Source organism: Vicia villosa, linkage group LG2, assembly GCF_029867415.1.
Source record: "Vicia villosa cultivar HV-30 ecotype Madison, WI linkage group LG2, Vvil1.0, whole genome shotgun sequence".
NCBI lineage: Eukaryota > Viridiplantae > Streptophyta > Magnoliopsida > Fabales > Fabaceae > Vicia > Vicia villosa.
The window spans coordinates 761,092-788,201 of record NC_081181.1 but is presented as its reverse complement, the minus strand read 5'-3'; the positions used below and the strand labels follow the sequence as shown (position 1 = coordinate 788,201).

The following is a 27,110-nucleotide window of genomic DNA, read 5'->3' as shown; positions in this document are numbered from 1 at the left end:
GTTTTGTGGTGTTTGTGGAAAACTAGAAACTATATTCTTTTCAACGGTGGTATTTGCAACTTGAACGAAATGATATGTCGTGGTCTATCAAACTTTTGGCTTGGAGATAGTGTCTAATAGGAGAAAATTCTTATTCCAACATTAATTTTAGATTTTAGTATGGCTCCTACTATGAGTTGCTTATTTTGATTTCGTTGGTTTGAAATTTTTCTTTGTTCATTGATGGATTGATATGGGTTTTGAGTACCCTTTATACATTGATAATAACTTGCTTTAAGGGAAGAAAAACAAACTAATATTAATTGCTTGTATACTTATTTATTTTTAATAATTTAAGTGGCGTCATTCATTTTCCATTCGATATCCACTTATATTAGAATAAAAAAATAATAAACTTTTTTATATAACAAAATGATGTAGAAACAGCAGTTAGTTTTTCTCATTTTTCAAAAATGACCCATAACAATTAACCCCATGATGCATACAATTAATGTATGGACTTTAAATTTACATGTCTATTAACATATAATACAAATAATTTAAAAGTATAGAACAATTATTTCCATAAAAAAATATAAAAAATAAAATATCTTAAAACTTGAATTCTCTTTTTAATTAAGATTTAAAATTTGAAGCTTCTAGGAAATAATCAAAATGCTAATGAAGACAAAAAGCACATGACTTGTTATATATTAAGGTTTGGAGACAGTTGTATAATAAGAATAATAATTAATATATGCTTGTTGAATAACATTTGCTTTAATAAATATCCAAAAAAACACATGACTTGTCATTGAGGCCTTGCTATAAATAAATGGAATAGTTTTATAATATGGGATTTTCTCAAATATGGGAATTCTTTCTCACCAAGTATTCTATAAATTGTGGTTATGTGTTAATTTTATATTTCAATTTCTCTCTTTCATTTCACGCGTAATCAATGGCTTTTGTTTTCATCTACTTTTTTTTACTCTCAATAGTAAAAATAATTTTTCTGGATTTTACTTAATTCAGAAACCTATACTCTTATTTTTTTTCAATGAACTTTTATTGATTCTTTTTAATTTGTTGAATTTGAATTCTATAAATTCTGTTGTATTTGTGTTCATTTTATCAAATCGTTTTTCCCTAAACTAGCCATCCTAGAAAAATGAAGCAACTTGTTTGTCTTTGCATGATCACCATCACGTGGGCAAGTGTGTTTGGAATGGATAATAGTTCTACATATCCAATGGAAACATCATCATCATCTTCGGTCGGTGAAGCATACATCCAATGGAGGATGAAATATGGAATAACATATCCAAACAGTTCTGAGGCGTTTAAGCGTTTGCTGATATTCAAAGAGAATTATGACTTCATTGAAAAGTTTAAGGAAACCACACTTACAGGCTTGGCTATAATAAATATGCTGATTTAACAGAGGAAGAAATTTATGCTTCACGTGGTGCATAAATTCTCATCATTCTCATGACTTTGACAAAGTGAAGCATAAATTTCTTCCTCTGTTAAATCAGCATATTTATTATAGCCAAGCTAGTAAGTGTGGTTTCCTTCACTGTTAAACTTTTCAATGAAGTCATAATTCTCTTTGAATATCAGCCAGTATCAGTTGCTATGTCTATTGGCAGAATCAATTTAATTATTACACGGGCGGGATTTATGAAGGGTCATGTGCTCTCCCTATCACCCATGTGGTTACTGTAGTGGGTTACGGTGAAGAAAAGGGAGTGAAATATTGGTTGATCAAGAATTTTTATGGGTACAAAATGGGGATAGAATGGGTACATGAAGATATCAAGACAAGCTAGTGATGCTGCTGGTCACTGTAATATTGTTGTAAAACCTGTTTACCCAACTATTGTAAAAGCATTTTAATAAAGTCCAAATTAAAATCAGTTGGTAGTTGTAAGGACATCCAATTGAATTGTAATTAGACTATTATAAAAGCATTTTAATATATTCTGTGGTTTGTGAAATCACATATATTACTATTGGTTTGTTTGTTTGTTTAGTGATGATGATGATATATATATAAAATTATTTTCTTTACCATTTCACTCTTTAATTCTCTTACTTATTTCATCATCAGTTGATTAGGTTTTGATTATGTTTCTGTTACAAGTTCTTTTGTGAATTGAGTAAGAGTTGAATTCTGTTTGGGATTTTAGTTATGGTTAGTCCACTCTTGACCACTCTGTCCAAGTGTGTTAGATGATTGTAATTTTACCTCTGCTTTGGGTATAAGAGGGTAAGGCCTCAAGTCTGCTATTGTGCTTACCTGATTCTTGAATTTGAACCTGACGTATGCAATCAATAAGTATGAGTGAATAGTTGTTTTTGCAAGGCTGAGCAACATTTCATTTCGAGGTTAGTTTCTGCAAAGTTCAAGAAAATGGTTGGCTTTGATGAGACACTTAGTACCAAGTTAACCATACATCATCGTCAAACATGCTTATTATTGACTTCATGGCATGGTTGTTAATCTATCTTTGTAGATGTTTAATGCATCATCACTATGATACTTCCTTCTAAACATCCATTTGCATCTGATGAATTTTTATTCTTTAGGTAAATCGACAAGTTCTCAAGTGTGGTTTGACATTATTGAATTCATTTCAAGAAACAAACATATCTATCTCTTTTAAAATCATGTTAGATGACATGAAGAAAAACTTAGAGAAAAAGTAACAAAATATGAGAAGAATGGTTGAAGAATGGAATATCATTTATAAAAAAAACATAAACACACTCAAAAGTCATATGTGATGGCACCTTCTCACAAAAAAATACATGTACATGTCTTCTCATATGGCATCTGCGTATTGTAGTAGTCATCTCATATACATAACCACTAATATTAGTCATTGCTGAAATTTTAAAATTGAATTAATAGTTTTTTATTAATAAATTTAAACTAAATAAAACCGCAATATTATGGGACTGTCTCTGCAACCACATCAAAATAATTTCGTGATTTGAAATCGTACATCCTTCCATACTAAGAACCGCTTCAAACATCACCCAAATTGTTTCAACATTTCTTTATAACTCAAAATTCATACCACAAAATTCAATTTACTTTTAAAAAATTCTAACATTATATGTTATTAAGTGTTTTTAGCAATATGTTACAATTTTCTCAATCAAAATTTACACCACAATGGCCGCATATGCATCGCCAAAGCCACAAATACTACAATTGCAATATCCGTGAGTACAATTTAAAAGGTATACAAATTTGCATGAAGCTCCATCTCACAAGCATTAATATCTACTCGAAATAACCTAGATTTTTCTCAGGAAAATAATCATCTAAAAGGAATTCAAGTGAAAAATCAATAACAAATAATTTCAACAAAACCACGACAACAATTAGCATTCAATAAACTCAAAAGTTTTTAATAATATGTGCGCAACATTTGTAAAAGAAAAAATGAAGAAAAAAAATGCTATCTCAACATCTATTAGAGATTTGTCAGAGTGAGTGATGGAAAGTAACTGGCTTCGCATAGTGCAAAGGGAAGGGAAATTCAAAACTGAAATTGCAAATATTACACCCAATTAGTACACAAACCATTTAGCATAAACTGGAAGAATGATTATACATCACTATTCACAACAATTAAGAGACTTACAAAACAATCTACCTACAAGATTTACCTACCCTCCACTAAATGAAAAGGATATCTATCATTCATCATATTTTGACTTGGAATAAATACAACTATATCCCGGTATTGGGATTGTTCCCTGCAAGGATTAGAGAAATTTCTAACCCTCGGCTAAATGCCTGGTTAAACATGAGGCGAGTTTGGAATGTTGATACAAATGGAAACCATGAAAAGAATGCGATTGGCACAAAGATGAGCATGCCCATGGCAGCATCATATAGACGAGCAATCGATCGAACAAACTTCCACAGCCCTAGCTTCTTCATGACAGGCTTCCAAGCAGCAGCAATCTACACAAAGGACAATCAACATATAAATATCAGAGTGGTACAATTAAGATATTATAAGTATTGATGCAAAATCAGCTCCATTTCAGCATAATGAATATCTGAACAAGTGTTTGGGAATTTCTAGATTTCAAATAATGAAATACTCTAAATACCTTTAGGATCTATTTGATGGTTAAGATAAGATAGAGAAAGTGAAAAGGGACATGGAAGGGATTTTTTTTTTATCAATTTTGCCAGTTAATCAGAGATCAATGTACTTGTTGATCACAATTCAATTGGATTAATTAACCACAGTGGAATAAGTAGCTAACAAATAAAATGTATAAAAAAAATAATACAATTAAACTAACTATGGTTCAATATGATTCTAATGCACTATGAACCGTGGTTGAATCTAGAGTAGTCAATCCCGGATATTGGCACAGAGCAGCCGACCTTAAAAATAGGATAGCGGGATGGCCACTATTTAATCATTTTTTTTAGATAAATTACAAGAATAATAATTATAAACATGAAGTGAGAGGTGAGGGAGGTTAGCTTAGAGTCTCAACTCAAACTTGATTGAAGAACCCAAAACTACCCTTAAAACATTCTAAATTTAAGAGGTAATTTTGGTTTTTCAAAGGGGAAAAGAATAGGGGAAAGATTAAAAAAACTAATAAACATATTGCATCAGAGAAAAAGAGAACACACCGATAAAATTCCCCATCCAGTAGGAACGAATGCTAAAATAGAAGCAAATATGTCTGTTACTGATAGGTCCGTCAAAACAACTGCTACAATCAAACCAGCCAGTGCTAACAAGAGAGATAGACCTTGTACAAATCGCAGCACAAGCTGGAAGTTGACTGATACCTTCTGGCTAAAGGTGAATACCTATTGAGCAAGAATACAAAATAGCCTCGAGTCAAAATTAGCAACAAACAAAAGTAATCTAAGACAACATAATTAAATATTGCACCTTAAAAAGAACTATTAACACTGCCAGCACAACCCATGAGAATCCATAAATCTGTGCAAGATAGAAAACATAAGCAATCAGTTCACTTCTTTACACAGAATCTGCAATAACGGTTGGATATAAAACAAATAAAGAAACTATTTTGTTGTATTGCGCAATGAACTTTTAATTAGTTTCAATTAGTTCCTGTTTTTCTATTTTACAGATTTAGTTTTCCTTGATTTTTGTTACTGTGATAGATTTCAGATTGTATGGCTGGCGGGCATTCATTAGAATGTATGTGCATTAGTCTATACAGTGCATATTATTGTTGTAATATGAATCATCAGAAATATTTAGTTTCCACTTTTTTTCAAGTAGGCATCAAAGTTCCTGATTTGGGAAACTAGATTTCCTTATCAAAACCCTAACCGCCTTCATTTCAGCCATCTTAGGCTACCATTATTTCAGCCACGTAGACCATTGGTCACCTACACTTTCAGCACATCCATTGTGCTTAGAATTGCTACAGAAGAAAATACTGTCTGCAATACCGTAGCCACCATCTGCAACCACCCCCAAATCTAACAGAAAACTGTACACCACAAATCTAATAGGCTCTGTACTTAGCAAATTCAACATCTCCACACCCAGATAAATCAAAACCACTCAAAAATTTGTAATGGTTTCCACATAACACCATGACCCAAATTCTTGGTAGTGTCAATCAACTATCTATTTTAAGCTTCACCCATTTCAAGATTTTGTTAAAATTCCAAAGGATTGACTAGGGGGTTTTCTTGGATCTGAAAGCCCATACAGTTTTCATGATTTTGGGTTGTCTCATCTAGACAAAAGTGCGGATTGTCCCATTATCACATTAAATTAGGTCACACCCATGTGTTGTTAAATGCAAAGTCATCTCTTGTAATATTCCATACATTAATAAAACAGCCAGCCGCTTTTGTTCAGCTTGTTGTCTAGTTAACACTAAGGTTAGGGCTAATCGGCTACCTTTTGTGCTTCCTGGGCAAGCACTACTAGTAAGGGAACCAAAACGTTTGTTGCTCCTTTTACCATAGCACAGCATGTGTGTTAAACAACATTTTGGGGTGACATTCAACAGTACGTTATGGTGCTTTACGGAGAAGGAAGTGATACCAACGCTTTTAGCATAACTAAGTGATCCTAACTTTCTCAATTTAACAGTTGGAAACAAGAAAAGAAAATATTTTAAAATTAGTAAGAATTCAAAAGGGCAAACAGATGAAATATAAACATACCGTCAATGAAGTATCCATTCCTTTCACATCAAGCTTGTAAACAATACCATATTGAAAAATGAAAAATCTCAGACTCAGGATGGTCTCTGCTATCCTAGAACCGAAGCTCCTGATATGAGCCTGCAGATAGAATAATTTTAAAATAGTTTATCTTTGTCATAATTAGTCTCTTTTTTCTGATTGGGATTTCTAAATTACTTAGTCAAATATGATGAGATGGTTCACACTTCACACAAAAGCAGTTTGGTTCCTATCAATTGTTTTCAAAAAAAATCCACCGGTCTTTACATTAACTACATATTGCATAATAATAGTCATTGTCCATGCACATCTTGAAGAAAGAGGAACGCCTACATCAAAGATTAGTGTGGTCTTACTTACTGAATCAAAATAAATATAGTATATTTTTAATTTAATCCCTTAGCATTTATACTAAAGGCATCCATTAATTGAAAGATTATGGATCCAATAGGTTCTTATTCAACTCCAGTTAGCTAAAGAGCACAACTTATCACACTTTCCTAGATTCCAAAACAATTTATTTTGAACAATAAAATTGAAATGACTTAAATAACTTTTTAATCCTTGCAATATATAAGGATGTTGTGTTCGATGTATGGTAAGACTAGACGGAATAACATTAGAAATGACAATATTAAAGACGATGTTGGGGTAGCACCTATTAGTAGAAAAGATGGTGGAAAATAGGCTTGGGTGGTTTCGGTATGTAAAGAGAAGAATAGTAGATTATGTTGTAAGGAGAGTAGATCAAACGGAGGTGTCAAAAAACTAGAGGTAGAGAAAGACCTAAAAATCTATAAAAAAAGATATTATGAAAGATCTCAAGATTAAAGATTTGGATAGAAACATGTCCTTGGGCAGAACATTATGGCGGAATTTGATCCATGTAACAAACCCCACAAGACTTGGTTGTTGTTGTAGTCTTTGTAATTTATAAGATCAACCAACAATTTAAACATAAAGTTGCCGCTTTAGAACTAGAACTACATATATAACACACACGTTCAGTTAGCACATCAATCATCATTCCAAAAGAAAGTAGAATTCCAACAAAGTACGTAAAATTCGCCAATTTTTGAGAACTTGAACTGCATATTAAGTAGAACAAATGATGTAATGTATGAAAAGTTATCAATATTTTGTGGGAGTTTAACTACCAAGTGCTCGAATTATTAATGACCATGATAAAATATACAAAAGCAAGAAATGCACTTCAAATAATGAATGAAAAATATTGAATACCAGTTCTTCTTCCCACCAAGCTTCCCAGCTTTCTTCTCCCTTAACACCAATTCCACCTCTATAGAGAAGCCAATTTGTCCAATCTCGGAAGTCTGAGACTACCCTAAAATACACAATAAGAGAAATTCAGATAAGAGGTATACCTGAAAGGATATGAAAATTGAGAAAGTGAGAGAGATTGAGTCCTTAAAATGAAAAATAAAATAAAATGATATTCTTGTTTCCTAGCTTCAGAAAGCTTTGGGGTCATATTTATAGAGTAGAATTAAGCAAGCAAAACAAGGCCTAACAGCTCCACAAATGTATAAATCTCTAACTGACTAAACAAAAGGAATCTAACAACACGAGAGCATCGCGAAGAGAAAATATAACATAAACAACTATTACAACTGAGGCATAACAGGCAGCTTAGATAATACTTACTTTTGCCACTCAAATCCAGATGGGTTGAATAAATATGGAGCAAACAACCAGGATAGAGCCATAAACCAACTGCTTATACTCAAAAGAATGTATGATAGTGCACCGTCACTGTAGCCATAAGCAAGATATACTACCAACAGAAGCACAACTTCCAACCTGAAGACAAGAGGATATAGGTAATGATTATTCCCTTCAAGGTAAAGGTCAATAAGGAACAGCAATCTTTGAAGCGTATGCAGTCTACACACGAATAATTTCATAAATACGGAATAGAATAAGATTTGAGATATAAATCAAGCAAGAATGGGAGACAAGGGATTCAGAAGATTCCAAGCATTTAACTTTAGCAATTCTTGAAAAACAAGGATGGAGAATAATAAGTAACCAAGACTCCTCTGTCTGAGAACTTGGTTTTTCCCAGGAGAGGTTTCCTAGATCCGCACAGATACTCAACTGTTAGAGATACTGTCAGTTAAGGCATGACAGCCGCGCTTGCACCAGCTGACAGGCTGTTAGTTTCTGTTATAACAACATTCTGTTAGTGCGTATTATAACAACATGCTGTTAGTTTGTGTTATAACAGCTCCTTGAATTCAGGAACTGTTCCCTTGATTTAAGGGAGTTAGTTTAGCCTAACAACAACTCTACAAATAGAATTGAATCTATTGTAGTTTGTAACAATGAGATCATAATAATATATTCTAAAATTTCAGTATGGTATCAGTTTAGTTCTCTCTCGATTCTAGCCTGTATCCAAGGCTTTTTCCAATCCATTTGGGAACCAATCAAACGATTTTCCCTCCTCTAAAGTTAAACTATCTCATCTCATCTGACCTCTGAAGTTTGAAGACAAGAATTTCAAACAATGGAAACAGAAAATTGATGGTGTAATCAGAGGCCACAAGTTGCAGAAAGTCATCCCTGACCCGTCACCTTCAGATCAGTACATCACAGATCAAGATCATGTTGCCGAGAATTTCAATCCTTGCTATCTTGAATGGAAACAACAAAATGCACTCATGTGCACTTGGTTGTTATCAATAATGTCCGATTCAATTCTCACAAAAGCTGTTGATCGTCACTTTTCTTGGGAAGTTTGGGCAACGATTCACAAATATTTTCACACTTAGCTTACCACCAAGGTGAATCAGCGGCCATCGGAATGGTGAAGTCTCGCCAAAGGTTCTTTCACCATTGAGGAATTTGTTCGGCTTACCATGTATGCATTCAAGTCTTTTGAGTAAGATAACAAACCTAACAGCTAAGATTATAATGTCCTGCTCCTGCTTTTACATGGGACAAATCTGTGGAAGATTAAAGCTATTCCATTACTCACTAATTTGGTGTGAATTAGTCGGAACAAAATTTAGTTTGCAGTACGACAACAACAACATGCCCCAATGCCTACGAAGATGCTCCCGTCTAAGCGGGTTAAGGGGGGGTCGGATAGTATGCAGCCTTACCCCTGTGTAACAAGGAGGCTGTTTTACAGTAAATAAAATAAAATACAATTGTCAGCTCAAGATGTTGAGTACCATGTGATTCTTGGTTCAAATCTCAACTCACACTCACACAAGGACTCGAAGTAGTGGAGAAATGTAGGAGGAATAACATGATAGACAGAGTTGAATAATATAGGATATGCTCTAATACCAAGATGAATAATTTACAATGAATGACTTGCATTACAAAATAAGATTGCATAAATATAAATACAAGAGGATATCTCGAAAAAGGGAAAACAAGAAACAATACTAACGATAACAAACAGAGATAATTATGACTTTAATACTCCCTCTCAAGCTAAAGCATATATATATCATATGCATTGAGCTTGTTAAAATAAAAAAGATAATAATCAATTTGAGGTCCCCAGAGAGAACTTGCAGAAGATACCAACCCACTGAGCTCATTGAAGAAGTTTTAATGATGCCCAAAAGGATATTCTCTCTCATAAATGATGAATAACTTTGTGTTTGGTCCTCTCGTGAAAGACAAAGATAGATGCATATTAGTATCAGATCCTAACGATAGGGGGCTTAAAAATAGGCGCCTGTGTTTTGCTAGGCCCAATCTTAGATGGATTTGAAAGTAAACAGTGGTTGCTTGATCCAAGACAGAGGTTGAATATCATGACGGTGCTACCACTGCTGTGGAACTAAACACATCGAGTGCAAGTACTTTATCAGACAATGGCAATGCTATCCTATTTCTACAATATACACATGGAGTTCAACCTTTTTGTAATGTGAGCCAAAGATATCAGAAAAATATCTCCATGGGTTGCACATTCCTTCTGAAGACCATTGTTTCCTGAAAGTTTCCTTAAATAAAATGATAAACTGGAGATGTCAAACTTCTACACTAGTTCAACCGCCATGAGCTTGGGGAAGAGGAGGAGGGGAGGGGTGATATGTTAGTGTACTCAGAATGTAAAGTGAATACTGTTAGTCTGTTCAGCAATGACGCTCATTTAGTTGTACAATTAGCACTAGTTCTGTTTAGTTGGTTTGAGTTCCGAACTTGCGACAGTAAATGTAGTTACGGTTGGATACTCATTTTTGCGAGAAATTGTAACTCATCACTCTATACAAACATTAATTACATTAAATCATACACAGAAATCAACAGAACTTCACAGCCAGCTTTTCTCTCAATTTCTATCTCTATAGTCTTCTCAGATTAAATGATTAGAAATTCAAGAAACTTAATTGCAGACCAATAAGGACAAAAAATATTGCACATATGTAGAGCCGACTTAGAGAAACGATAAGCCTCACCCTTTAACAAAATGGCTACGAGAGTAGAGTCTGTAGTTTTCGGAAAATTTGATATGGCGGACGACAAACCCTCGGCCAGTCGCTTGATACTGTTGACAAATAAATATATTAACAATTATAAGAGAAATGGAGTAAAAGGGAGCATAAAGTTGGTCCACAAACCCTTGCACCACCATGAAGTATTGTCCTTCCAAAATAATGGGTTCTTGTACCCAAAGAAAAAGTGAAAAAAACAGTGCAGAGCTGAAACTGCATCGTGATAAAATTGACAACAGCCTGCAGAACAATAAAAAAATAATAAGAAAAAGTAGGATTTTTCTCAAAGGATCGATTTTCATATAACATCATTCAGTATAAAAGTTCAAAGTAGAATAAAAGAACCGAAGAAAACCAGAGCACTTGTTCAGACTAACAGTATACACACGTGTACCGGATACAGGTACGTAACCACTTTAAAAGTACACACGCTTCAGAGATTAAGATAAAAACATAGAAACATACACACTTACCCTCAAGAAGCCTTGTTCAAGAATAAAGCCCAAGACCATTGGCACAGCAGTGAAGATACCAATTTGGAAGAGAAATTGTGTATTTAAAGCAGCACTCAGAGCCGTGTTCTTGGTTATCTTGGCCCTTCCTTCAATTTCTTCTCCAACACCAGAGAGTGCCTAAAACAAAAATGTTCCTTTACACACCAGTATAGAAATATGTGTAGGTCTTTGTTAATTGTTAGTATTCAGTGTGTAGGTATACGAGCTTTGTAACCATTAACTTGCATGACATGTGTAGGCAACCCCTTTGACTGACTGATGAGAATAGCCCCCTAACTTAAATCTCTATGAAAAAATAAAACTAGGAGAATGATAAAAATTAGATGACCAATAACAATTATTCATTCTAGCCAATTCGACTCTTTCTTCCTTTATTTTTTGCTTTAGATTTAGACTTCTGTATAATCAAAATACAGCTCACATTAAATTCGCTTTCTGTTAGAACGGGTAACAGATTTACAATTGACTCCTTGCCGTGATCTACTCACAACACTTTCAAGCAAGTCAACATCATTTTCTCTCTTTTCAGATCTATAATTTCTTTCGGAAAATTATGCCCTCAAATTTTCTTCAACCTAGAAATAGTATCAAGGCCTAAAAATCCAACTATGAATCACGCAAATGACAGTACAAGTAATGATAGTTATGTAAGAAAAATGTGATAAGAATCTTAGAATTGAGACTATCGAAAGGCCAAAATCTGGTTTGACCACAAAATTTCCACAATAAAACACTAGTACTATGAATAAATTTTGAATGCATGAAAAAGACAATTTAACACTATGATAATAATTAAGTAACAGAAAGCAAAAAAAATGAAACATCAAATCATGAAGAAACTCAACTTACCAAGTACGTTTTTCCATATAGAAAGGCATAAACGGTCAGCACTGTTAACTGCAAAATGACAAAGGGGAACATAATCAAATTACACTGGTATAATACTTGAGTATTGTTACACCATAGCTATGACCTTAATGATTTGGTAAGGTCCACAGAACTTAGGACTGAGATTTTCATTAAAATTTTAGCCAATGATTTCAATCTGTAAGTTTTTAGTTTCCAGTAGAACCAGTCCCCAACACCACAGGTTCGTCCCTGCTATGTTTGTTAATCTGAACTCACATAAAATTTTGAGCCTTAACAAGTTAGATCTGAGACCATGCAAGAAAGAGTCTCACATTGGATGAGAAATGGCCTGAAAATATGTTTGTAAGTGGGGGACCGGGGGTAATCTTCACCTCACAAACCGGTTTGGTACGGATGAGTTAGGCCCAATATAAAATCTAAGACTGTTGAAGGAAATGTAGTTCTGTTAGTTGAGTGTTGGAATTTCCGCATTCATTGCACTCCACCCTTAGCCGCCTAAATTGTGGCATTTGGCTTGCCTTCATTGCAGCACCCAATACCTTCATTGTGTTGTGTTGTGTTTATAAGTGGGGGCAATCTTCACCTTACAAGCTGATTTTATAGGGATGAGTTAGGTCCAACCCACACATTCTAAGGATAATCATGACCATTAAGAGCAATGAAAGGGTTAAATTCGGCAAAACTGTTGTAGTCGGAGTTAGGCAAACTTCTGCCCAAATTAACCACTTTTTACATAACTTAGATTTGACCGCACTCAAGCACCTCAATTAACTCTCAAGATACCTATAATCAGGTTGACTCTTATACTTGATTGGTATTATAGGTGAGTCTAAACTATTTTTACAAAATGTCTTGTTTCTTTATTTTTTATCCAAAATTATTTCAATTTGATACATGTGCGTTAATCGATAAAAAAATTAAAAAGGTGACGCATGAATGACATACCATGGTACAAAAGTAGTACCCAACTGTTGTGAAGTAAAAAGACATCATCCGGAAGAAATCAAAAAGTTGCCCAAGTCTGTATATATCCCGACTGAGAACTTGTTCACCATTACCACTTGAAACCTTCCCCTCAAATAGTGCAATTTGATTGAGGCCGACATCTCTTCCCTTACCAACCTGTACAATTTATCATTAGAGCTGGATTTGTAGAAGATACATCTTTAAATAACAAGCCTCACCTGAATATATTCATGATGAGTAATGTTTCCTTGTCGCAAGGTTGAATTGAATCCTGTGAATAAACAAGAATCAAAAGAAGAAAATATGGGGAAATGGTAACAGTGGCAATAAAAAAAAGCAGGGACATTAAGTTTAGCTTATTTGAAATTCATTGAATCATACAGGAATGCGGTAAGAATTGTAATTATAATATATATTGTCAATATCAGCCATAGAAGATGCTACTATCAGCCACTATCACCCGTAGCACGATGTAGTGACCCTTAGGCACTAAGTAAGATGCTGTAGCATTGTAGTATTGAAACCGACAGTAATGACTTCTCCAGTGAAGTTACAAGTTGGTTATGCTCTCACTTTAAAGCCATTCCCTACTTTTTGACTTTTTGGGTCACTTTATCCTTGCCCTCTCCTGAATGACTATAAAATAGGACTCGAGTTTCTCATATCGTATTTGTTTTTAATAAAATTTGGATTAGGTCTAACGCAACTTTCAAAACCAATTTGTAACGTGAGGGATACCTCCCACTAATATACCCTTTTTTAGGTCATATTACATCCAATATGATATTACCACGATTTTAGGTCATATTACATCCAATATGATACCAATTTGTAACGTGAGGGATACCTCCCACTAATACAAGAAACAAAAACCTCTGATATTACCACGAGTTGAAATACAACATTCCATAGATATTTGTTGGACTTTCCGCCTTAACTGCGGTCCACCCGTTGTCTTAATTGTGGCACTTCGGTTTGCCTTAATTGCAGCCCCCAACATCTTAATTGTGTTGGGTTTAAAGGGGTGGATTTAGTCCTATATTGCTTAGAGATATGGTCAGTGTTGTGTTTATAAGTGGGGGCACAACACAATGAAAGTGTTGGAGACTGCAATGAAGGCAATCAAAAAACCGCAATTAAGGCAACTAGGGGCAGACCGCAATGAAGGCGGAAATTCCAACAATATCATATATATTTTCAACAATGGTAATATGCCTTTAGTCACGAAATATGGTTATTTGTTAAAATAGGCCCACCTTGAATTACATTTATTATTCAATGAATTGTTCCACAATAATTTTGTAGCCATTAGATTTCCAAAAAAGTCCAAAATGTTTTGAAGTATAGAGTGTGGCCTAGAGTAGGAACATTTGCAGCATCACCAGGGCAAATAAAATTCTATGAAGCAAAATCAACTGTTATACCTGAGTAAATATCTTCACTAATATTGATAACACGAGAAGCCTTGCTGATACCACCACGGGTTATATGAAACACTCTATCAAAAACATCAGGATGACCATAATGCATCCGAACCCTGAACAAATCATAATTAACACATTACAGATTTTGATATGAACAGATGAAATGAATATTTAACATCAATTGGGCTTACTTCAAAGGATTTGCTAAAACCCGCTGACCCAAAGTCACAAAACTAGTTTCTTGATTGGACATGAATGAAGCCAAAGATGACACACTGTACAGTAACATGAAAATTTGCTCAACAATATACAAACAAAATTTAGTCAAAAAAAGAAACAGAGTCATAGAACTTAAGCTACACATACCTTCCAGTAAAGACGTGCTCTCTAACACCAAGTATAGTGGGAGGACGAAGACCATGGTCAGAATGAAATTCCTCAAGAAGATTTCTCATCTTCAAAGCCTCCTCAAAATAGTTATCCTACAAAGCATAAAATAGAGAGACTTGTATAAAATTGTAATTGTCTACGGAAAGAATTCAAAATAGAGAGAATTGTAAAGATGAGAGAGAGAGAGAGAGAGAGAGAGAGAGAGAGAGAGAGAGAGTTTCGATCTGTATTTGTTATTTCTAATGTTCTGAGTCACAATACAATAGAAATGTAGATTTAGTTCAGACTTACTTAACTCTTAACAAAATAATCATGCCCACCACTAACAGACTAAGACCCACTGCTAAACGAACTAAGTAGAGTGTTCAAGAGCCCTGTTACTTACGATACACAATAATATAAGCCGAGTACATGACATGTCCTTCTGTCGTCTCCCCTCAAACTCAGGGTGGTTGCCTCTAAGTAAAGCAGAAATGTAGATTAAACTAAAGCACAGTACGGATACCCGTTGTGATGCTGACCATGATGGCAGGGCAAAAAAAGGTTACTTTTCCCACCCCATATTCAAGAAAATCCAAATTTGCCCTTCCATATTCAAGAAAAACATCTCCGGACGCACCTAAAATACACACAGCTCAGCAATTCGTGAGTTATCCATCCTATTTTTCTCGAATTTAGTCCGGAGATGCACGTCCGTAATGGTGAGACATGAACAGGTAATAATAATGCTAGGTCGCCTCTTTTGCAGTTACAAATGACGGAAAACATATGCATCATTGATTTTTATTTTTTACTCAACATAAGCAAAGAATCATTTCTAATGCCTGTGTTTGTTACCTCAATTCTGAAGGTCTTGCTTGCTCTCACAGTATTGTACCTCCTCTCAGCAGGCTACGGAAGTGCATCTTTGGAATTTGGGTGGCTCATGCGTTGGGTGACTGTAATTTGGGTACGTCCGGAGATGCATCTTCGGACTCAACCAAAATTTTGGCAAAATAAAGGTGGCTTACCAATTTCACTTAGGTGTGTGTGTGTGTAAAAAAGATGTGTCCGGAGATGCATCTCCAGATTCTAGAGGCAGTTGTGACTTTTCACTGTGGTGGAGGAGCAACCCTAAGGGTGGGAAAAGTAATTACCAAAAAATATTGGCTTCCAATCTCTTGGTGGTCCTACAAGCAAACCATGTTGCTAGATCTAGCATGAAGGGTGAGTACCCAACTCTAGAACAAGTTACTCCAGAATCACAATGGATTCAGACTATGCAATCTGAGTTACTCGCACAAAGTACGTGGAAATGGACTTGTTATTTATTAGAAAAAAAATCTTTAGCAAGCAAATTGTAGTTCTTAGTATTACAAGCCAAGATCAAACCTAACAACTCTAGGACAGAACAAACGCCACAAACAGACAAATGCTCAATGATTAGCTAACTTGGTGGAGAGTATATGAGAGTGTTGTTGAACTTTGCAACTTATGATAAAAATAAATATTAGCCAAGCACATGATGTGTACTCCTACCTATCATTTATAAAAGTTTAATTGCACACTAAATGAAATAGAAAATTGATAGTAAAATGTAATACAAATTAGAAAAATCTTCAAACTGAAAGTGTATAAATCAATACAACTAGGAGCGACATACATATTAAGGAATACAATAGAATACTTATTGATGTAAACTGTTAAATTAACTACCTGATTCATGTCAATTGTTTGAACGGCATTCCCACGGGTAAATACAATTGCATGATTTTGATTCTCGGGCTTCCCTTCACCAAGTTTAGGATTTCCAGGTAATTTCACCGAGTATATTTCCTATGACATCAGAAGGGTTTAATTGAAGGAGTGAAAATTCAATAGAATACAAATGTAAGAGAAACCTAAGAAAATATGGCAAACAAGGGATTCCAACACACACAAACAACAACGATGATGATTTGGGGACTAGATTTGATGACCAACCCTAAACTTTTAGCATTGCATTCTTTTCAAATTAACCAGTGACATGAACATGAACATGAGAGGTACATCATACAAGCATTAGGTGCTTACAACAAGTCCTTCACAGTTCCTTTTATGGCACATTTTTTTTTCACAAAACTAATAACTGTAAGGACTTGCACTCAGAACCTATCCAAAATCCATTGAACCTTGTTAAGAGTCCCACATCGGACAATATATAAACATGTGTTTATAAGTGGGGGCAATCCTCACCCTACTAGCCGGTTTTGTAGGGTTGTGTTAGACCCAACCACATTTCTTAACATGGTATCAAAGTCTAGTTTAAGATCCGCTGGCCACCTATTATGGTTTCCGCTATCGGACCACCCACCATTTATTTCCACGCTCCAGTTGTCTAGTCCTGAGCGTGAGGGGGTGTGTTAAGAGTCTCACATCGGACAATATATGGCCTAAACATGTGCTTATAAGTGGGGGCAATTTTCACCCTACTAGCCGGTTTTGTAGGGTTGTGTTAGACCCAACCACATTTCTTAACAAACCTATCCAAGAGACACACGCCGATTTTCTAAGGTTTTCTTTCCTTAAAACTAATCAATGCAAAGACTTGCACTCAGAACCTATCCAAAGTTCGTTTAAGCACTTGCTATTAGGTTTTCTTATGGCCTGAAAATATGTTTATAACTTAAAAGTGAGGGCAATCCTCAACTTACAAGTTGGTTTTGTAAGGTTGAGTTAGTCCAAACCACAATTCTAAAACCTACAAAATAATTTATCTTAGTCGGTATTGATATCATGGTTTGTTTGAATTTTATTTCATGTCAGTTCATGATATTCAATCACATTAAAAAGTCTAAAATATAGGAAGAACATACAATTATTAACCTTCATCCCTAAATATAGGAATTTGTTGACAAAACTACGGGAAATAAGAAAGTTGGTAGTTTTACTAAACTTGGTGACACTTGGTATTGTTTTATTAGTTTACCCTTCAAAAGCATTAATTAGTTTATGACTCCATCAAACTATTATTTATCACAGGTTGTATAAAAAGAGGTAACATAATTCAGGGTATGTTGCTAAAGAAATAAATAATTTCGGTGAAATTTGAAAAAGGGTCCCATAGAAAGGGACGAGAAAAAGTCTCAAGAGGAACCAATATTTAAGGATGGAGGTAGTACTCTCTAATACAGCAATACACACACACATATTAAAGGAAAAAATAATCCCATCACTGTAGGTGTTATTTGAATGGCAAGAAACACACCCAACATAACAAAAGTTCCTGTTCTTTAGCATATACGCCATGGAAGCTATTACATTTACATGTATGTAGTGCAGGAAAAACACTGAAAAATTTTTGTAATTTGAAACTTCCTGCTCACATATTCACAAACTCTAGTCTCAACTATTAACCACTTATCAATTACACTCAAGTTTCACTGTGATCTTTCAAACCAAATGGATTGTAATACCAAATTAATTATGAATGAAAAAGTTGGACAGTTATGCTGAGAAAAGCTATAAGAATTTAAAACAAATTGATTGACCATCAACGCCATTCTCACAAGATAAGAAACTAGACTAAGAGGTAGATATTAAAATGTGGCTCGAAAGTGAAAGACGAAAACCCTGGCCATAGAACAGAATGTGGAACGGAAGTGTGTAAAGAGCACAGAAGAATGGCACACCTTGTCTTTTCCATTAATATCAGCTTTGACAAGCTTTGAGTAGTATTCCGTGTTCACTTGTCCATCTCTTAAAGTTTCAACAACATCAATGAAAGCCACGCGAAGAGCTTCATTTCTAAAAGCACAAATAATTGAAAAATTGGATAAAGCTATAGACTTTAGCATTTGAATAATGAAGAAAATCAAATAGAATATAACTAAGGAAAAAAAGCTTCACAAAAATATTGCTGAGCTGACCTTTGCATAAGTAAAGCGATATCAACAGCTTCAGGCTTTTGCTCCTCTTTCTGCTTACCATAAATTTGACATGTCACAACATAAGTGAACTTCAGATCCGCCTGAGCACGTGCTTCCGGGGATAAATCAAAGCCACGTGTATCAGATACTTCATCAAAACCATCTCCAGTCTCCAAATCTAAATCATAACAAAAAAAAAAGAGTTACAAGCATATATAGGCAGGAAAATATATGGGTGTATACCTCCCCTTACCTCCACCTGTGGTCCTCTCTAAATAGGTCTGAAGCATAAGAGCTTTCCTGTAATACATCATCCCTCGAACTGCATTTCAAAGTGCAAAGAATAGAAAATAAGCTACTTCAATTTTTCATGATAAACTTTTAAGAGGTTTGAAGGAATTTTTATTATTTTGATGTTATACTTTGCATGTGATAAACTGGATAATTGAAATGAAAGAATCAAAAGATGTTTTCGTCTAAGATGCACAACTTGATAAGTCATAAATAAAACAACATTGGTTTTAGCCATTAACATATTACTTTACAGTCAAGATTATATCTATTTTATGAATTGCAAACGAATTGTGTTATTTTGACATCAAACTTCTATAACAAATAAAACGATAAACACAGTTCAAATATGTGGTTAATTATGTTAAGGAGATGGCTAATGAATACAACAATGTGTTCCCACTCAACTCATTTACCATCCTCTAAACCCAATTAATCACAATTTTAAATGTCATTAACCACGATTTTCAAGTGTTCATATATACATATATATCCTTTAATCATTTAGATTTTGTCCAAATATATTTGTAGATGCTCAAATAAACATGATTTGTAGGGGTTCATAAACCATAACTTGTGTGCAACTACACACTTGAAAATCATTTTAATACTGTTCAAGTTTGAATGGCTTATCTTGATTAAAGATGGTTAATGAGCTGAGACATCTGGTTATGTTTGTAACTTATGCGTTTTTAATGGTGTTAGAAAAATACACTGCATACATAATGAATAAGCACTAACCTGAAAAGTTGTATATCCTAAGAATATTAGCAATCAATCTAGGAAGTTGTAAAACTATAGGAATATACACAGATTTACTTAATTCTACACTCCTCCTCAAGCTCGAGCATACATGATTTCCAATTTAATCATGGTTTAATAATTGACAAGCAAATTGATTTTGTCAATCAATGCTTTTACAGCTTAATGACCATTCTAGTATTAAAAACAATGATATAAAGGAAGTCTAGAAACTATGAAACAAGGCAGGAAAACAATATAAACTGGAATATGGGCCATTTGTTTCAGCTTTTTTTTAAAAATGATTTTTGTAGTTATACATATTTTTGTGTAAAAAAAATTTACAAAGAAAGTCTTCATAAAAGATTCAAATGAAAATTTAGTTTGAATAGTTATTCTTAAAATATTATTTTAGGTGTTTTATCATTTTATTGAATTTTTTTTGAATATCAAAATTTCAAAAAAATCATTTAATTTTGAAGCTATTTCAAATAGCTTTTCATAAAAATCATTTCTAAGAAACAACTTTTTGAAAAAGTTGCGATTTCAACTATGTTTTGATCTTTAATAATGTATGATTATGTTATAGAATGTCAAAATTAGTCTTTCAATTTAGAAAAAACGAATTTAAAAATTTGATAATATTTTTGTTAAGAGTCACACATCGGACAATATATGGCCTGAACATGTTCTTATAAGTGCGGACAATCCTCACCCTACAAGCCGGTTTTGTAGGGTTGAGTTAGGCCTAATCACACTTCTTAACATGGTATCAAGAGCCTCGTTTAAGATTCGGTGGGCCACCTTCTATGGATTCCGCTATCGGGCCGCCCACCGTTTATTTCCACGCTCCAGTTGTCTAGTCCTGGGCGTGAGGGGGTGTGTTAAGAGTCACACATCGGACAATATATGGCCTGAACATGTTCTTATAAGTGCGGACAATCCTCACCCTACAAGCCGGTTTTGTAGGGTTGAGTTAGGCCTAATCACACTTCTTAACAATTTTGAAAAACGTTTTTAGGAAAATCATTTCTGAAAATACAATAAAAGAAGCTATCTTTTAATGGCTAAAACAGACAAATTTTAGATTGAAGAAGACAAATTTGTTAGCAGCAAGTAGATCTCAAACAATTTATACAACAGGAGAGACTAAAATATTGACACATAAAACATGGAAAAGAAAAAAGATGCAAATCAAGTATTGAAGCAAATATATTAAAACATTACCAGTTCTGGCCAATGTTTGCCCTCGATAAGAAGCCCAAAAGCGCAGTTCAAGAATATCACCAGGACTATCGAAAAGATCAGTGTCACTTGAATTTTCATCACGGCCGATTCTAGCAAGAAAGTTTTGCCACTCATCTGTAATGAATTAAATTAACCACAAATCGATAAATCACAGTAGAAAAACAACGAAGCACAAAAAGCATGAGTATACAATAGCTCAGACTTGAGTAGGAAGTAACAATAATCAACTCATTAATTACTGCAGGCCAAAAGCAATCCTATTAAACAGAACAATCTTAGCTTTTCAACAAATGGACACATTTCAAAAACACAAAAGCAATCCTATTAAACCAACTCAATTTAAGGTGAGAACTGGCCGGTCCTTCTTTTGACAACAAAAGCAGTTACAATTAACTGTAACAAGCAAAAGCAAGCCAGCTGACCAATCTCAAAACAGCTAATAAAAACAAATTAGTAAAATCATGCCAACCTAAATGTAATTTGTGACAGCTTGGGAAGAAATCAGGAAAAATTCAGGAAAGACGTTCATGGGGACTGGATCTAATTTGCACCGCAAGTGATAGCACTGAGCCTGACCACTATTATTTAGTGATAGGTGGGCCGGTTGAAATACGTTCATGGGCTGGATCTAATTATCTTATTATTTCTTTCTCATTTAATTAATGGACCTACTCAAGTGCGCTTACTCTAAATGCACAACACAGCAACTACCGAATCAATCTGACTCTGTTGGTTAATCAGCGCTCTGTTGTGCTAGAGAACCGCCATTTGGTTCTTGCAAAACTTATTCTTAGCGAACTACGAAGAGCTTTAAGTTGCGATGTAAGCGCGTGAGTAGAGATTTGTCCCATAGTTGATCTAAAGGACATAACTTTTTGGGATACTCTGGAATCATTGGGGTTCTAAAAACCCTATTTACGTAGTTTCCTACTTAAAAGAATGCATAGCAACCCAATTATATATATTAACGGCTGTATGATGTAATGATTTACTATTTGACAATGGGCCAACCTAAATACTTTCAGTCTTGCACAGCAACCTGTTAAGAAATGTGGTAGGACTAACTCCACCCTACAAAACTGACTGGAACTCATACCACCAGACCCACCATCAACGAAACAAAAGAATCAAAATTAAATCAGAAATCACTGAACAACTCCGAAACAGATCAGTCCGCTCAAAGAGATAGACTAAATATATCAATTAAGAGTTGACATGTTGCAGAAGAGTTGTGAAAAAGACATTCTTCTTTTTATTCCAGAAAGTTCACTTTTGAAACAGGATGACACTTTAAGTTCCATTGCTCGTAAAACTCTTGTATTCTTCAAAAATATATATAGGAAAGATAAGATCCCTTTCGTTCAATGCAAATAATAATGCAAGTTCTAAGGTGTGATAAAAGACATTGTGGAACATATTCTGGTTCCACCCAACTTTCTTTATCATCACCTCCATCACCCCTTCACAACAAGAAACCTTATGAAGTTTGTTATGAAGTTTGTTATGAAGTTTGAGATTTTGAAGCTTAGGGCACTGGTGGATCACTCATAATACCAAATCTCAATAACATTTAAAAAGCTCTAAATTAATCAAATTATAAAAGATAGAAATATTATCAGTTGGACCCCCCGAGCTGATGCACCTTGAATGCTTCATAGTGGTCCAATATATATATAGGCGCAAGGACTTAGTAGTGAGTGCTTTCAAGGATAAACAGTTTAAATCACAACTCATGATATTGGCAGTAGAAGCTTTCGTTCATTGAAAGTTTATACAAAATAGTGAGTGCTTTCAAGGAAAAACAGTTCAAATCACAATTCATAATTTGGGTAAGTTTACGTTTTAAAATTATCTGAGAATAACAGAAGCTTTCGTACATTGAAAGTCTACACAAAATACTTTTAAATCCTCAAGGATTGGAGATCCAGATAAAAGCAACAAAAAATCTCTAAGTCCGCCAAGAAAACTAACATGGTTGAAATCAAGAATTTTGAGTGAGGGAAATTCAACTCCACTAGAAGACAATAAAAAATCTTCTACTGCCAATAAAAAAGGTTGTGCTTTGAACTGTTTACCCTTGAAAGCACACACTACTGATAGATTCTGAATAGTATTGACAATTAAGGGAATAATAATACACACCATTAGAGTACTTTATGGCAGTTATACAGGGAATAACTTCCTGCAGTAGCAGTTACAAACTGCAACAGCAGTTATACTTACACAATTAACTGTAAATAACCTCTAGGATTAGAGAGCCTAGTCTCTCCCAAACCAACCCAACCAAATACAAACTGAATCATAGCCTTTCTCATTCTTTATTCTACTTATATACTTGACATCTAACTAAATCATTTGGGCCTAACTTACTTGGCCTTTGGGCCTACGCCTAACATACACATTAGTAATTGGAGGTCTACTAACAATACTCCCCTCCAAAAGTTTCACCTTGTCCTCAAGGTGAAAATCAGGAAATTGTTGGTTGATGACCTCAAAAGCTTCCCATGTTGCTTCAAATGCTGGTAAGTCCTTCCATTGAATAAGCACCTCCACAACGTTGGCAGCATTAGTACGGACAGCCATGAGATTTTGAGGTTCCACTTGAAGTTCTAAATCTTCTGACAGCATAGGTGGTAATGGTTGAGGATTTGGGACTGGTGTGACAGCTTTCTTCAACAGAGAAACATGAAAGACGGGATGAATCTTACTTTCAGCAGGAAGGGCTAATTGATAGGCAACCAAACCGATGAGCTTAGTAATTTGATAAGGGCCATAAAAACGAGGACTAAGCTTTTCATTGATCTTCTTTGCCAAAGATTTGAGTCTATAAGGCTGCAATTTGAGATAAACCCAGTCCCCAACAACAAATGATACATCTCTCCGGTGTTTATTGGCTTGAGTTTTCATTCGGTTTTGGGCTTTGGCCAAGTTGGAATGAAGATCATGCAGAATGATGTCACGTTCTTGAGTCAACCTGTTAACTTCCTCCACCGTTGAAGGAACAGTGGTACCCTTAACCAATTGTGGTGCATCACGGCCGTATAAAGCTTTGAAAGGAGTGGTCTTGGTTGAGTTGTTGTAATTGGAATTAAACCAAAATTCTGCCCAACCTAGCCACTTGACCCATTGCCGCGGTTTGTGTCCGGTTAAGCATCTCAAATAGGTCTCCAAGCACCGATTTGTTACCTCAGTTTGGCCATCTGTTTGAGGGTGATAAGCTGTACTGAACTTCAATTTGGTACCAGCCATTTTGAACAATTCCGTCCAGAAATGACTCAGAAAAATCTTGTCCCGATCAGAGACTATGGTAGAAGGAAAACCATGAAGTCTAACAATTTCTTGCAGGAAAATTTCAGCCACTGACTTAGCATTAAAAGGATGGCTAAGAGGCAAGAAATGAGCATATTTAGTGAATCTGTCAACCACCACTAAGATAACATCCTTACCTTGACTTTTGGGAAGCCCTTCGATAAAATCCATTGATATATCGGTCCAAACTTGAGAGGGGATTGGAAGTGGTTGGAGAAGACCAGCAGGGGATAAGGTTTGGTATTTATTTTGTTGGCAAATAGCACAAGAAGCCACAAAATTCTGAATATCTTTCTTCATCCCTTCCCAATAAACCAAGGCACCTAACCGTTTATAAGTGCGGAAAAATCCCGAATGGCCACCTACTGCTGAAGAATGGTATTCATTTAGTAGTTTGGGAATTTTGGAAGAACTCCGGGGTAAGACTAACTTGCCTTTGTAGAATAGTTTCCGATTTTGGAAGGTATAGTTTGGGTGAGTACTGGAATCCCGCAACAAGTCGTGAATAATGCTTTGGAGTTTAGAATCAGCCATTATCTCCGCTTCCCATTCTTCCAAATCAGCAAAGTGGATCACAGAAACTGCAGCATAAGTCATGCGACGGGATAGAGCATCGGCTGCTCGGTTATCACTGCCGGGTTTGTAAACAATATCGAAATCAAAGCCCATTAATTTAGAAGTCCATTTGAATTGGTCATCACCCAAAATGCGCTGGTCAGTGAGGAACTTTAAACTTTTCTGGTCAGTGTGAATAATAAAATGGCGTCCCATCAAGTAATGTCTCCATTTCTGAACCGCCATGACAATAGCCATAAGTTCTCGCTCATAGACAGATTTTCGTTGTGCCCGGTCAGATAAAGTTTGGCTTAAAAATGCTACTGGTCGACCCTGCTGCATTAATACGGCGCCTAAGCCTTTGTTAGAGGCATCTGTCTCAATAACAAAGGGAAGAGAAAAATCTGGTACAGTAAGGATAGGTAATTCAGCCATGGCGTTTTTCAAAACTGCAAAGGCAGCTTGTGCTTCCTCATTCCAACCAAAATTGTCTTTCTTAAGAAGTTGAGTGAGAGGTCTCGCAATCTTCCCATAATTTCGAACAAACCGACGATAATAACCCGTCAGACCTAAGAATCCCCGTAAGGCTTTAAGATCTCTTGGAATAGGCCAATTGAGCATTGCTTCAATTTTCTGTGGATCGGCTGCCACACCCTTCCCCGAAATGACGTGTCCCAAATATTCCAATTGGCTTCGTCCGAAGGTACACTTTTTGAAGTTGGCGACCAATTGATTCTCTTTGAGCAAGATCAAAACAGCCTCCAAATGTCTCTTGTGCTCCTCCTCGGTTTTACTATACACCAAAATATCATCAAAAAATACCAATGTGAATCTACGTAAATATGGGCGTAACACTTCATTCATTAAAGCCTGAAATGTCGAAGGGGCATTAGTAAGACCAAAAGGCATAACAACAAATTCATAGTGGCCTTCGTGAGTTCTAAAGGCTGTTTTGGGGATGTCCTCTATTTTCATTCTGATTTGGTGATAACCAGACTTCAAATCCAACTTAGAGAATATCGTTGCACCTCCGAGTTCATCCAACAATTCATCAATAATGGGTATAGGAAATTTATTTGGCAGAGTGATTTTATTTAAGGCTCGATAATCTACACAAAACCGCCAGCCACCGTCTTTTTTCTTGACAAGGATGATAGGGCTAGAGTACGGACTAACACTTGGCCTAATGACTCCGGATTGCAACATGTCATCTACTAATTTCTCAATTTCATTTTTTTGATAATGGGGATACCTGTAAGGACGTAGATTGGGGATAGGAGCGCCTTCCTTCAATATGATTGCATGGTCATGACTCCGTTGGGGTGGTAAACCTTGTAGTTCGGTGAATACTTCTGGATAGTCTTCCAAAATTGGTCGAATCCACGGTAGTGTGGCAGCATGTGGGTCTGTTGCTTCTGAAATCATGTGATAGGTGATTAGAAACCCTTCCCCTTGGTTGGAGAGTGCCTTATACATGGATTTGATAGATGCCGGTGCTTTGGAGAGGGTGGGATCCCCTTGGATTATGTGAGTTCCTGTGGGTGTAGGAATTTTGAGAAGCAAGTCTCCAAAGTTGGCCCGGATTTCCCCAAGTTGTGCTAGCCATTCCATCCCCAACACAATATCGACTCCACCAAGTTCAAAGACATAAAAGTCTTGTTGAATTGTAAGACCTTGAATGTCCAAGGTTAATTGTTGACAAACCCCTCCACATGGAATTTTGCGGCCATCTCCCACCTCCACATTAAAAGAAGGTGTTGCAGCAATGGATAAGCTTAGTTGGTGAGCCAAGAGAGAGGAAATGAAATTGTGAGAGGCTCCACAATCGACCAAAACCAAAATGCGTTGCTCTGCCAAATATCCCCACAACTTTATAGTTTTCTTAGATGTGAATCCTGATATACTATACATCGACAATTGAAGGGTATGGAGTGTGGATTCTGCTGTTTCAATAAATGGGGCTGATTCGTCATCGTCGTCTCCTTCCATAAGCATGACATGAAATTGTTTATTAGCGCACACATGACTCGGAGCAAATTTTTCATCACAGCGAAAACACAAATTCTTGGCCATTTTATCCTGCAGTTCCGTGTCTGTAAGGCGTCGAAAAGCTCGCCCACGAGAAGTAGTTGCTGGTTTTGTGTTAGATGTCTCAGTTGTGGCAGCAATCGACGTTGTTTTGGCGTTGATTGCTTTGTTGTTGGAGTCCCACGTAACAGTGCGGT

General features: G+C 35.5%; 1 protein-coding gene across 1 annotated transcript in view; it reads right to left on the bottom strand.

Annotated features, from left to right (window-relative positions):
- Window positions 1-3,564: 3,564 nt before the first annotated feature.
- Window positions 3,565-27,110, bottom strand: part of LOC131648743 (callose synthase 9-like) — a 46,404-nt gene continuing 22,858 nt past the window's right edge. The window contains exons 33-52 of the mRNA XM_058918472.1: window positions 21,001-21,135; window positions 18,995-19,063; window positions 18,742-18,919; window positions 18,505-18,619; window positions 16,550-16,669; window positions 14,831-14,946; window positions 14,656-14,739; window positions 14,465-14,577; window positions 13,259-13,311; window positions 13,020-13,196; window positions 12,054-12,101; window positions 11,163-11,321; window positions 10,816-10,929; window positions 10,654-10,742; window positions 7,874-8,029; window positions 7,451-7,553; window positions 6,188-6,307; window positions 4,926-4,976; window positions 4,658-4,840; window positions 3,565-3,964 (exon numbers count right to left, since the gene is read on the bottom strand). Coding sequence (XP_058774455.1) covers window positions 3,728-3,964; window positions 4,658-4,840; window positions 4,926-4,976; window positions 6,188-6,307; window positions 7,451-7,553; window positions 7,874-8,029; window positions 10,654-10,742; window positions 10,816-10,929; window positions 11,163-11,321; window positions 12,054-12,101; window positions 13,020-13,196; window positions 13,259-13,311; window positions 14,465-14,577; window positions 14,656-14,739; window positions 14,831-14,946; window positions 16,550-16,669; window positions 18,505-18,619; window positions 18,742-18,919; window positions 18,995-19,063; window positions 21,001-21,135 — 2,420 coding nt within the window. The 3' untranslated portion in view covers window positions 3,565-3,727. The remainder of the gene's footprint in view (window positions 3,965-4,657; window positions 4,841-4,925; window positions 4,977-6,187; window positions 6,308-7,450; window positions 7,554-7,873; window positions 8,030-10,653; window positions 10,743-10,815; window positions 10,930-11,162; window positions 11,322-12,053; window positions 12,102-13,019; window positions 13,197-13,258; window positions 13,312-14,464; window positions 14,578-14,655; window positions 14,740-14,830; window positions 14,947-16,549; window positions 16,670-18,504; window positions 18,620-18,741; window positions 18,920-18,994; window positions 19,064-21,000; window positions 21,136-27,110) is intronic.